Genomic DNA, 14,535 nt, shown 5'->3' on the forward strand with positions numbered 1-14,535 from the left:
GCACAAGGCTGCGTCTGTGAGCTGTTGTATCAGAACTGAGTCACTGCACTTTCCTCCGAGTGCGCAGTGATGATGATACTCGGCAATGCTGCATCAGCAACAGCAGTTCAGAAAGAGGCGGAGTTGTGTAATATAGCTAAATTAGAAATAAATCTTAAAAAATACATACCCAGAAAAGTGTATTGTGTTGACTATATCACCATAACCACCATATACTACCATATGGACCACCCCTTCAGATTTCTTGGGGGGTATATCTCAGTGTGCATTCAAACACTGTGCTCTACCACCGTGCAAAACTAGCTGAACACGCTGGTAGAGTCTGAGCCGTGGAGCAGAACGCTCACTGTGTGTTTCTTTAACTGTGGCTTTTCCTTCCATTTCAGTAGGAGCCGGAAAAGTGGCGTCTTTCACCCAAATCTATTTTCAGCCTTCTGCATGTGTCCCAGCATCTGTGTCGGCTACTGCCCCGGGCGAGAGACACCCTCTCCCTCTATTACTCCCTCTCTTTCTCTTACTTTCTGCCACCCTGCCTAAATTAGTGGCATCCTTCCATTTACTGCCCCATTAAGCTGTGCACACGTACCAGCCCAGGCCTTTGATAAACCCTCACGCCAGGAGTTCAGTGTTTGTTCATTACTGATAATTAGCTACATACAGGTCTGGTTGAAAGATGTGACATTTAGAAACACTTATTTTACTGTGGTGTTTTAGTCTTCAGCTTAACTGATACACATTCTTAATGGTTAAGCTTGAAATAACATGCTAATATGCTACGGCTAACAATGCATGAGATGGAAAGGAAGCTAGCAGCACAGTTAGAAGCACAACAGTCTATTTTCACACCTTGCGCCTGCGCTGTTTGAATCGCAACAATTTTCTCCAAATGTCATGAACCTAAAAAAAAAAAAGTTATTTAGCAGCTTTTTTATTGGTATTCGTAGCATTAATTTATTGTGTTTCTCACTGACATCAGGATATACAACAGTGGTATTATCGTTCACCCTTAGTTTGCTTATGTTTCTGTTGATAACTCTTCGACAGACAGACAGACAGACAGACAGACAGACAGACAGACAGATAGATAGATAGATAGATAGATAGATAGATAAATCTTGATGGTATCTCTTTGATGGTATAGATGGATGGACAGACAGACAGACAGATATATAAATCTTGATAGTATCTATTTGGTGGTATAGATAGATGGACCAACAGACAGACAGACAGATAGATATATAAATCTTGATGGTATCTTTGATGGTATAGATGGATGGACAGACAGACAGACAGATAGATATATAAATCTTGATGGTATCTCTTTAATGGTATAGATGGATGGACAGACAGACAGACAAATAAATCTTGATAGTATCTCTTTGATGGTATAGATGGATGAAGAGACAGACAAACAGATAACTCTTGATGGTATCTCTTTAATGGTATAGATGGAAAGACAGACAGACAACTCTTGATGGTATCTCTTTGATGGTATAGTTGGATGGACAGACAGACAGACAGATAGACATACAACTCTTGATGGTATCTCTTTGATGGTGTAGACAGACAGACAGACAGACAGACAGACAGACAGACAGATAGATACATAGATAGATAGATAGATAGATAGATAGATAACTCTTTGATGCTATAGATGGATGGACGGATGGATGGATGGATGGATGGATAGATGGATGGACGGACAGACACATAGCTAGAGAGATAGATTAATTTTTGACGGTATAGACGGACAGACAGACAAATAGACAGACGACGGACAGACAGATAGACAGACAGATAGATAGATAACTTTTCAAGGCTATAGATGAACGGACAGACAAATGGACGGACGGACAAACAGACAGACGGACGGACAGACAGACAGATAAAAAGATAAATCTTTGATGGTATAGACGGATGGATGGACGGAAGGACGGACAGACACATTGCTAAATAGATAGATAGACTACTCTTTGATGGTACAGACAGACGGACAGACAGGTTACAGATAATGGGAGGTACAACCAGTGCTTTAACCGAGTGTAGATCTGGTGGGTAGGTTGGGTAGGGTAAACCCTGCATATAAACCCTGCATAACTAGCGTCTGATTAAAGGATGATCTTTTCTGTCCACATCAATCTCATCTCAGTTTTCTCCACCCTCTCTAAAAGCACCCTCCCATTTTGGCCTCCACCCCTCAGATCAGAAAGCCTAGACCTGTCCCCCCGCCCCCCGGCCTCCCATCCCCAGAGCGGAGCTCCGGCTGCAGCGGGTGATTAGCTAACCGAGGCGTGGTTTGATGTGGCCCGCTGGATAAAAGCCTGGTTGGGGTGGGTTTGCCACGACCCAGCCGGCCCAGCCGTCCTGCTGGAAAAGCTCTGTAATCACAGGGTTTGGGAGCATGTGCTCTGTGGCTATAAAACCAACCACTCTGCTGGTGCCGTGCCCGTACCATACTGTACCCTGTCACCATGTTAAAGCAGTACTCTCACTGTTTATTGAGTAAAGATTCGGTATTTGTAGTGAAGGAGGTGTACGGTGGATTGCTGCAGCTGGATCATTTCAACACATTTCCCTGTATTTAGTACAGGAACAGAGGAGCCATTGAGCAGAAGCTCTCCTAAAACAGAAGCTAGTGGGCCTCAGTTGCGACAGCAGAGACCTGTGGACTTCTATTTTAAGGATTTCTTTTCTTAGTACACTGTAAGGCTGGATACGTTGAGTTTACTTAAGTAATTTAAGCAAGCTGGTTGCCTTAAAATGTAAAGCAATGTAAAGCAAAAACAGGAATCTGTCAGGACTGGACAGAAGACAGACACGTGCAAATTAAAAAAGTGTTTTTTATTACAAGTCTAGGACTAATGCTAACTAGATTCATATCAAAAGCTTTAAGGCCGGACAACTGAGCAAACAAGGGCGAGATATAACTTGAGTAGCAAAAGGTCATACGCGAAAAATGAAACGAACAAGATGAAAAAATGCTAGTAATGCTAGGTGGCTATTATATATATATACATATATATATATATATATATATATATATATATATATATATATATATATATATATATATATATGTATATATATATGTATATATATATATATATATATATATATATAGACAGGGAAACAGGTGAAAACAATTAATAGTCAGGTGACTGAGATCAAGTGAGTATCTTGTGATGATCAGTCATGTGAGTAACAGCAGTATTATTATTTGTGATTTATCTGGAAACTTTAAGGCTTTGATGTTTTTTTAACACAGATCAGTATCAGTATTTATCAGTATTTTTATTAGTATTTATGGTTACTTTTTATTTATGCTGATACAAATTAAACCTTTCTTTCTCTTACACACACACACACACACACACACATACTCACACACACACATACTCACACACACACACGCTGCTGGCTCGTTTCCTTTCAAAGTTGTTGAAGGTGGAATATGGAGCTACACTACTCATGTCCTTAATAGATTGATAATAATATATAATAATCATAATAAATAAAAAGAAATATAATAAAATTTTGCCAATCTAACAATATTATTATTAAAAGCTTAGTCCTAATTAGAAAAAAGGTGTGATTAATTGCGATTAATCAAAATTATATTGTGATTAATCCAATACATCTTTTTAATCGAATAGACCACCACCACCACATTTAATTCACATTTATTCAAGTAAAATGTTAATTTAAAATGTTCATAAACAGAGTTACATAATAAGTGAACTACTGTAACAGTTAGTTTTAACACACTTTGCTAAAAATGTACAAATGTATATTTGGAAATAAGTATTTTAGAAGTATATTGAATTGAATCACTAAATTAAACTAAAAGTGTAGTTCATTTATTTTTTAAATACATTATATTGTACTTTTTTAAAAAGTATGATCAAAGTTTACTTTCGAACATGTGATGAAAGCATAATATTAATGTACTTTTAATATATTTTAAGTAAGTACATAAATCTGGTAGTATAGTTACAGCATACTTAGACATTTCTCAATTTCTCAATATGTTTTAAGTACTATTAAGTATAGACTTCCTTCCTCGCTGGAAAAAATTCTCCTGGAAATAGCTGTAAGAGAAGAGCTGAAGGTGCGTCTCGTAAAAGCAGTGTAATTGGTGCTCTGGTGGAGTCCTCTGGTGGAAATGATTTCAGAGGTTCAGGCTACAGGCTGCAATTATTCTTGTTGTGCTTTAGGAATACTATATGCTTTGTGTGAGGTCTGTGCATATCAAAGGCTTAAAGTTGTGATACGCCTGCAGTTTGCAGTGTGCAGCTTTTTCTGTGGCAATGAAAGGGTGTCGGCGGGGTGGCGTTGTCTGTGCCGGTGGTGATGAGCGTGGTCAGTGATGGATGGAGGAGATAGGAGGTTCGTTATTAATAAAAAGTGGCGGTTCCTGGAGGTAGTAGGCCTGGATACAACAATCCTGTTATATTAATAGAGTTTGAAATCAGTGTTATATTTGTTGTTGCAGAGAAATGTGTGAAATTATTTTACAATCCTGAATCAAAAAACGAGATTTAAAAAAAGACACAGTGTTTATTACACTTACATTTTATATTTTATTTGATTGCAGATGGTGATAAACTAAGGCTATGTTTACACTATCAGGCTAAACTCAAATCCCAAATCTGATTTTATTGCTCAATGTGGCTCCGATTAGATTTTTTTCATGGCTGTGTGAATGTGCCAAATCCGCTTTTTTTTTCAAATCACATTTGAGTCACTTTCATATATGGTTCCTAGATCAGATACGTATCCGATTCGTGGACATGCGACATGAATGTGAACAGTTAAATTGGAATTCATGCATTTTTTTATTGCTTTTACGCATTAGCAATAGCATTACCGCTACGTGCTTCTCTCTTGGACCCACACTGCATCTCTTGGTGCAGCAGCTGTGCAGCTATAGCTGCAAAAAAACAGCAAAAGCAAACCGCCTGTCCTTTTTTCACCTCCTCCACCTGAGCATGAACTTCAGACCAGCTGTTTCCTGTTTCTCCACTCCAGCAAAAGATGCTCCACATATGAGCTGCTAACTCATCCATTTCCCTTTATAAAGCTAGGAGTCTCTCGTCTCTCTAATATGACTTTTTTTGTTGTTGGTGATGAAGGAGACGTTTATACAGGTATCAAAAAGATTCGTTCACGTTACACACAGATACAGATCACTTACATTTGTGAACCATCAAGATAGTTAAATCTGATCTGAGCAACAAATCGGATTTTAACCATTGTGGCTTGTAATGTGAACATGGCCTAAAATATGTCATGTATTGTTCGCTCAACTTATTTTTTTTTTGTTAATATAAATCTATTCCTGCAGTTTGTGTGCCTGCAGCAATTCAAACAAACTTTTGGTACAGGGCCAATCTTAGTACCCAGGGTCTATCATGCGTCTATTTGTGGCATTGCTTAGATCAATATATACTGCCTTTAAATTGTCATCTTTTTCTACGGTCTAGAGATGCATGGTGATGTCGGAATTACTGTATATCATATTAACAAACAAATGCTTTAATAGAATCATTGGCATTGGGTCAATGCCTAGATTTTACAGATATTTTAAACCAATAACAGTTGGAAAAGGACCAAGTGGCGCTGGCTCTAAAAGCTCTATTGTTTTATTTAAGCTGTTAATTTAACAAAAAGGGGGTTTAAAGCAGTAAGGAGTCTATGTTAGAATGAGTGAGCTAAATTAATATGAAACCAAAAAAACAGTTTTTTTCTTTTCTCAGGAGAAACCATTTATTTTACTGTGTGCATACAGTTGGTAATAATACATGTTTGTCTTATATCTTATCTCTCAAATGTGCTCCGACTTTGGCGCGTTCGTATCTTAACAGCGCGGCGCCTTTGTGCTCAGTCTTAGCAGAAGATACTGACCTGTGTGTTCACGCTGTGATGAAGATATACCAGCAGCTCATTTAAGCAGCAGTTTTTTTTTTTTTTTTTATTCTGTGTATTATTGAGTTAAAAGTCAGGTTTGTGCTCTGCAGACTGTTGCCAGGGTTTTAATCAGTCAGCGGAGCTCCGGTGTTTTCTGCCACCTAAATAGAAACACGCCAAAAGGTGTGAAAATAGACTGTTGCTGGGGTGTAAGATAGCAAAGAGCATTGCGACACAACTTGCTCAGGCTGCTAAAACATCTTTGAAGTGTTGTGAGAAGAAATGGAAGCAATACAGAGTGGTGAATTCTGTGCTTTGCCGTCCCAAATTGAGCCGATAAAACATGAATAAATTGAGTTTATAATGTCTGCAATCAAAGGAAAGTCCAAGTAAATGTAAGAAACACTGCATGGCTCTTGCTAATTAACTGTAAGTGGTTAAATATATTGCAGACAATTTTTTTTTAACTCTTTCTGGCCTAATTGGGGTCCCAAATGGCGTTGAATAATTATATTTTCTAAAGAATCTTTAAAGAGGGCCATCTTTAGGCATCTGTAAAAGTAAAAATATGTAATTTCTCGTTCCGGCCCTCAGGTCAGGTTTGTAATTAGGTGCTGCATGTTTTTTTATTAGATGTATGTGTGTTTATATGTACGTATGTGTGGCACGTTGCATGCACATGTAGTCAGAAATACTCGGGCTATTTTGGACGTACATGATAAGTGACCGCAGGCCGCTGAAGGAGGGTCCTCCAGAAACCTTCCTCAAGGTTTCAGTGCAAATGTGACTTGTAATTTGGCTTTTGGGGAAAGAGGGTAAAAAACGCAGGATAGGTCTCTCTCTCTCTCTCTCTCGTTTTCTCTCTCTATCTCTCTTCAGGGCGTAGCATATTTTCAGTCTTAATAACAGGCTTCCTCAAAGTTCATACTCGCTTTCCAATTAGCATGTGTGTGTCTCCGTGTGTGTGAGAGCTATTTGCGCTACATTTTTCTTTCATTCACAGAATGTAAAAATGGCAAATTCCCAGGTTCAGCCCAGCACTAATTATAACCACTTTACTGTCCAACGACTGTAGGCTTTATAGTAAGCTGCTCTGAGAAAACATCTGTACCAAACAAGGCAGAAGCTCTATATGGACAAAAAAAGTTTTGAGACACCTGCTAATTCATTGTTTGAAAGTAAAGGCTTTTAAAATAAAAAGAGTTTATGCTGCTTTTGTTGGAGTAACTGTCTCTGCTGTCCAGTGAAGGCTTTTAGAGCTTGATTTTGGAGATATGCTGTAAAGAGGCATTTAATGGCATTGATCAACAGGTAGGGCTAGGGCCCTATTTTAATTATCTATATACAGATGAATTAAATATATACAGTATATAAAAAGAAAAAAAATTAAGATCATAAAAACTAATTGACACGTAAAAAGTAAAGAATTTATAAAATAAATAAAGATTAAAAAAATAATTATTACAAAAGTGAAGTAAATTGATAAGAATGATAAGATATGATGGCACCACTTTAAAATAAGACTACCTTTATAAAGGGTTAATAAATGGTTTACAATCAGTTTATTAATGGTTACTAATTAGGTTGTAAATGCCTTAAAAATCATTAATAATCAGTTATAACATATATAACGTAGAAAGGGCAACAATGATCTGTTGTTTGCCAAATAGTGAACCCACAGCCATCTATATTGTTGCCTTTCTACGTATGAGTTATAACAGATTATTAATGATTTTAAGGCATTTACAACCTAATTAGTAACCATTAATAAACTAACTGTAAACCATTTATAAACCCTTTATAAAGGTAGTCTTATTTTAAATTGGTACCGAAATTATAAAATGAATAGTAATGAATAAAATAATAAAATCATTAGAAAAAAAAAGTAAATAATTGTTCTTTACCTTTCTTTACCAAAAGCTTGCTTGCTTTTGTAGTCTGTAAGTTAGTATAATTAGGTGAGTTATTTGATTGGTTATTATTTTGGTTAATACACTATTTCATCCTACTGAGACTTTTAGACAGTAAAAAATAAACAGCATGAAAGCCAAGCAGTGAAATATAGTGTTTTTTTTTGTTTGTTTGTTTTTTAGTTTTTTTTTTTTACTATATTAAGCTATTTACTGTGACGCAGAAATGGTAGTGAACTGTTGGTGACAAATTACAAATACTATTCAGTATATTTTAACAAAATGTATTGTTTTAAATAAGCCTGTCACAATAATTACATTATTGACTTATCATACAATAAATGGAAACACCTTCAATAATATAACTTATCGAGTCTGTTAATGTGAATCTGTACGTCAACTTTGTTTCAAAATGCTATATTTATTCAATTTGATTTTATTTATATTAGATACAGGCCTGTCTGCAGTAATGGGAGTAACGGGGTTGAAATAAATGGCGTTACTAACGGCGTTACTTTTTTCAGTAAGGAGTAATCTAACTAATTACTCTGACTGTAACTATAACGCCGTTACCATTTCCAACACCCCGTTACTGCACCTTACTTTAGCCGCTCAATTAACTTTTTTTTTTTTACAAAAGCATACCTGTCAAGTCTCCCGTTTTGGTCCGGAAACTGCCGTATTTTACCCCTCTTTCCCGCCGTCCTCCCGTATTAGTATTCATGACCGTATTAATGAGAGATTATTAAATCTCTTCACGCCAATCATGGTGCCAGTTCAAGGAGAAAGTCCCGCCTTTCAAGAGAAACGCAGAGGAGGGTCAGTGGTCCATGTCCTTTAGTAAAAGCTCAATTTGCAGAGTTTGTGCACCCTTTGTTCAATTTTAAATCCACTGAATAAAAAAAAAATGTAACATAAAGAGTGCATCCCTGACAGAAAAGTGAAGACTTAATATCTAGAAAAGTGTTTTTTTTTTTATTTAGGCTGTATTTTAAGAATTACATATGTAGGAATGTCCACAACATTTCAGTGTCAACAAAGGTAGACCTATTAGATTCTGATAATCTTATTGTAGTTTGTGGTTTGTGGTTCACAGGTGATTATTTTAGATTTCTTGTCAACCTGTCTTAAAATGTAAGGGATACTGAACTTCAGTTGGGCTGGTGGGACGGTTCAAAGCGGGCGGTGGAAAATTTCCCTTATTTTTAAATTCAAAACTTGACAGGGATGCAAAAGTAACGCAATAGTTACTTTTACTGGTAACTAGTTACTTTTATAGTGGAGTAACTCAGTTAGTAACTCAGTTACTTTTTTGGAGAAGAAATTAGTAACTATAACTAATTACTTTTTCAAAGTAACGTGCCCAAAACTGCCTGTCTGTCATGATAATTACATGAATGACAAATCATACATTATATGGAGAAATATTTGCTGAACTTGGCCAGAATATCAGCTTTGTTTAAAAACAGCAGTTTTATCTTATTTTACATTACTTTACATTACATTACATTTGGCAGACGCTTTTGTCCAAAGCGACTTACAATATTGAAGTGCAAATAATAGAAGAGGTTAAGTACAAAAATAATAGAAGTTAAAAATAAAGCATCTATAGATAGGGCCTTAAGGAGGTCAGAGGGAAATAATGGGATAGAGGAGTAGAGAAGAGGAAGAAGGAGATGAGGTTAGAAGTAGTTAGTGTGTTAGAGGTGTTAGGAGAGTAAGAGCTCTTTGAAGAGCTCTGTCTTCAGGAGTTTATTAAAGATAGTGAGAGATTCTCCTGATCTGGTAGTGGAAGGTAGTTAGTTAGAGGTGTTAGGAGAGTAAGAGCTCTTTGAAGAGCTCTGTCTTCAGGAGTTTATTAAAGATAGTGAGAGATTCTCCTGATCTGGTAGTGGAAGGTAGTTAGTTAGAGGTGTTAGGAGAGTAAGTGCTCTTTGAAGAGCTCTGTCTTCAGGAGTTTCTTAAAGATAGCGAGAGATTCTCCTGATCTGGTAGTGGAAGGTAGTTTGTTCCACCATTGGGGAATTCTGTATGAGAACAGTCTGGATTGCTTTGTGTGAGTGTTTGGCAAAGCGAGGCGACGTTCATTGGAGGAGCGCAGCGGCCGGGAGGTAGCGTAAGCCTTCAGGAGCGAGTGCAGGTAGGAAGGAGCCTGTTCTGTCATCACCTTGTAGGCGATTGTAAGAGCTTTGAATTTGATGCGAGCATCAACTGGTAGCCAGTGGAGCTCAGTGAGCAGCGGGGTGACATGTGCCCGTTTTGGTTGGTTGAAGACCAAACGTGCTGCTGCATTCTGAATTATTTAATATGATTACTGTTAGTATGTATTATAAATGTAGTATTTTAATATATTTTTCTGGTGCGCACCATGTGAAATAGCCTTTCTCGCTTTATTCTCCGACTGCTGCTTCTCACTGCCTACTTTGCTTGTGTGCGGCTCCACCCCCCCCGAATCTGCACAGATCTGATTGGCAGACGAGAGCATTTGGTGATCTTACAGCACACCTGATTGGTCTGTGAGTTTACTGCACCGCGAAGCACGCAGTAAACCACATCATATCTTTTGGTGTTCCACAGGGTTTTATTCTAGGACCAATGAAACTGATGTTAATAATGATAAAACTGTAGTTCTGAGAGTAAAGGACTGAAGTGTAGCTTATATAAAGTTCTAATGGGTAAAGACTAAACATTAAATAATGTAATATTAGAAAAATTACAGATGGAAACTATATAGATTTCAGTTCCTAACATTTCAATGCAAACAGATGTTTTTCTGAGGTCATCTGGTGTACCATATTGGAATGCCTTAAGTACCACCAGTAGTACCAGTACCACAGTTTAAGAATCACTGCTGTAGAACGTCCTACAGATGTTATAGAAGATAAAATGAGTTCTCTGAATCTCCGCTAGCTGAGGTCTCACTCTGACCTGTGGTCAGACCTCTCAGGCCACAATCAGCACTTGTCTTCCTCAATATTTACAGCTATTACCGCCTCGCCGCCTCGCTTTAAGAGCAGCACCAGCTTCTTATTTTCTAAATCACAGGGTTCCTCTCTCGCTCGTGTGCTGGGCTGAACTTACAGCCAGGTTTGGTGCTTCAAACGGCTTTTGAGGCACATGTGGCGAACCTCATGAAACCTCATGAAACCTCATGAAGCCTCATGAAGCCTCATAAAGCCTGCTCTTTCTGCTATGCTTTATTATCACTACACTGAAAAAATGATTTAAAAAATGCGTAAAAAAAAAAGTTTTGCAACTTTCTGCATTTGCTTTTTTTAAGTAAATTTAATTTCAGATCAATTTAAGTAACTTTAACGCGGTTTCAAGACTTAAATGTTACACAGAGTAAATTAGTGAACTGAACTTCAGTCAATCCTTTCTTTTAGTAAACTTTACTTCATTTATTTTTACTGAATCAATCCTTTCTTTTAGTAAACTTTACTTCATTTATTTTTACTGAATCAATCCTTTCTTTTAGTATTACACAAGCCATCAAAATTTTTGCACCAGGAGTAAAGCAGCATAAAGTTATCCAAAAGCAGTGTGTAAGACTGGTGGAGGAGAACATGATGCCAAGATGCATGAAAACTGTGATTAAAAATCAGGGTTATTCCACCAAATATTGATTTCTGAACTCTTAAAACGTCATGAATATGAACTTGTTTGCATTATTTGTTATTTCAGTCATTTCTCATTTTCTGTAAATAAATGCTCTAAATGACAATATTTTTATTTTTATATTAATTTGGGAGAAATGTTGTCTGTAGTTTATAGAATAAAACAACAATGTTCATTTTACTCAAACATAAACCTATAAATAACAAAATCAGAGAAACTGATTCAGAAACTGAAGTGTCTCTTATTTTTTGCCAGAACTTTATATATTTTCTACATAGACTAATGAGTAATAATAATTATAGATGTAGTAATTGTGCTACAGGATGTGTGTAGTCTTCTGCTTGAGTTCTGTAGAAGTTCTGCAGAACTGTGGAGCTTGTTTGTGGTAATCATCACTTCTGCATTGAGCTATTTCTGCCAAATAAGTGCAAATAACACATATTTATATGATTGTTTGTAAGATAACTTCTTCATTTTGCTGTGTGACTAGTCTAGACATAATTTTAGAGCCCTGGATGTTCCTCTTTTTGAAAACTTAAAGACATATCAAAAGTTAAAGCTCAACCAAATATCAGCGAGGTGGTTAGTGTTCTCATCCAAGTGTGTAGAGCTGTCCAATGGTCTTTCAGTCCAAACTCGCTCATCCATGTCTTTATGGACCTTGCATTGTGCACTGGTGCGCAGTCATGTTGAGTTGTGTGCATGAAATTGACTAAAATATCTAGGAATGCTGAAGCAACACCACCACCAAACTTTACACTTGGCACAACGCGTTCAGACGAGTAACATTCTGCAAACTCAGAATTGTCCATTTTAATACTAGACGGAGAAGCGTGATTCATCATTCCAGAGAACACGTCTCCAATGCTCTAGTATCCAGCAGTGGCACTGGATTCAATTCCATTAAGCTCTCTACGCTTTACTGTTCTTGAGCTAATCTGAGGGCCACATTAAGTTTGGAGGTCTGTATTGGTTGACTATGTGCTTCAGCATCTCTTCCACTGTGTTATGATGTGTTTTATACAACAGGAAGTTCCGACCTCACAATCCGATTGGTTGAGAAGTGTTCTAGCCGTGATGATATTCGTGATAACATCACGGCCTTCTCACACTAAACTTGTATCACTCCGCCGACGCTTTGCCAAGTACGGCGTATACACACAGTACAGTTTTGAATCATCGCCTCCACCGGCACCAACAGCAGCGTTAGCTTAGCACAGGCTAGCGCTCAGCCGCGGCACACTTGCCCTCAGCCCGCAGCACTGACTCGTGGAAAACAGGGAAGGGAAATCGCTCGGCTAATGCCGTCTGACAGCCAGAACGATAACTTAACCAGTCAGGCTAGGCTAAACTAAGTTAATGCTAAGCTAAAGCAAGCTACGCTGACTGGGAATTTCAGAAGCGCGGATAGCTTGACTCCGGTCACCTACCCACAGTCCAGCCACACCGGCAATCTAACCAACACCACCCAGCAAAACAAACAGAAATGCTCAAAAATGTGCAGCGTTCACCTGAAGATGACTCCACAGAGAAGGAGAGGAGAGTATTAGCGTTATTTCACGCTCCTAACGTTACCATCATCGCTTATTTGCTTTATAGTATAGTTTGCTTTCAAGCTAACTTTTGTGGTGTTAGTCTGCCTGAACCTGAACACTGTTTTGTAGTTAAGTTTCAGTTCTGTTACAGTTGTGGTGGAACTACTTTTTGGCGGAAGGCACAGTCCATATTAAAGCATATTCAAACTGAATTTCTTAAAGTTCTTTGATTTGAAACTGTTGTAAAAAAGCAATAGAACACTCCAGGTTGTGTGATAACACACTCCCTCTCGTGTTCTATTGCTTAAATAATCACTGACAGTTGGCTGTGGAATATTTAGTGGTGAGGAAATTTCACGACTGGACTTGCTGCACAGGTGCTGCATCCTATCATGCCTATGAAGATACAGTGGTGTGGAAAAGTGTTTGCCCCTTTCCTGATTTCCTGATTTTTTTGCATGTTTGTCAAATAAATAATAAATAATAAATATTAGTCAAAGACAAACACTTTTTCACACCACTGTATATAAAATGTAGCTACTATGGTCTACAGTTTGTCTGATCTTTTAAATGTTGTCAGTATGTTTACTATGTGTCAGTGTAACACTAAAGTGACACTCAGCAGTTTCTGTTCCTGTTCAGACGTGATGTTGAAATCAGACTGTTTATGATTATTATTATGTTCCCACTGTCTCTATTCAATACAAATATGTATGAATCATGTTTTTGAAATTGCGTCAGTTTTGTTATATGTTTGGTTTCCTTATTTTTTCTTATTCAGCTTATTTATTATTTAAATAAAATTTTATTCAACTGTATTTTATTTTCTTTCCCCTTTTTTATGTATTTTTTTAGGTGGCGTCAAAGTTAACGTTAAATTATTTTTTTCAATGCAAATGAATCAAATTACCGAGTTTTGCTCCAACTTCCTTACATAATTCACTATTTGTTACAGAGCCTAATGAGGTTTTATTTACAGTATCAATGTAAACACTGCGTCACTACTGTAAAGTTCAGAAGAGAAATTAAGTTTAATGCTGAAATATGGATTAAATCTCATAACTAAGATGCATTTTCTCTTTCTCTCTCTCTTTCATTTTCTCAATAAAAATAATTCCATTTTGCCAATTTTAGATCAATTTTATGTACATTTAAATATCTACGTAAGTGTTTATACAAAGAAAAAAGTCTGACTAATAGCAGTTAATCTTATTCATTGACATTTTTCATTTTTTGCAGGGTGAAAAGGGGGGCGTTGGTGAACCCGGAGCAGACGGACAGAGCGGTGATCCTGTGAGTTCATGCTTTGCTTACTTTTCCTATTAATAGCCTGCGTCAGGAAAAGTCATCATCATCATGATTATTTTTCTCACTAGAGCTGGATATTGTTCAAAAAATGTTCTATACTAGTACTGGTTTGATACTTTGAATTAGATACTGATACTGAAATGTTACTTTTTTCGATACCTTTTTTAAAATTCTGACCAAAAAATACAAAAAGTAATAATTATTTTCTCACAAAATGTATTTATTTAACAGCCGGCATGAGTAATATCATTCTTATA

The 14,535-nt window shown here is 37.0% G+C and overlaps 1 protein-coding gene across 1 annotated transcript in view; it reads left to right on the plus strand.

Annotated features, from left to right (window-relative positions):
* si:ch211-106n13.3 (vWFA and Collagen domain-containing protein) overlaps nucleotides 1–14,535 on the plus strand; it is a 78,178-nt gene that overhangs the window by 22,882 nt on the left and 40,761 nt on the right. Inside the window, exon 19 of the mRNA XM_049476620.1 lies at nucleotides 14,210–14,263. Within this exon, the coding sequence (XP_049332577.1) occupies nucleotides 14,210–14,263 (54 nt within the window). The remainder of the gene's footprint in view (nucleotides 1–14,209; nucleotides 14,264–14,535) is intronic.

Source organism: Astyanax mexicanus, chromosome 4 (genome assembly GCF_023375975.1).
Source record: "Astyanax mexicanus isolate ESR-SI-001 chromosome 4, AstMex3_surface, whole genome shotgun sequence".
Lineage (NCBI taxonomy): Eukaryota > Metazoa > Chordata > Actinopteri > Characiformes > Acestrorhamphidae > Astyanax > Astyanax mexicanus.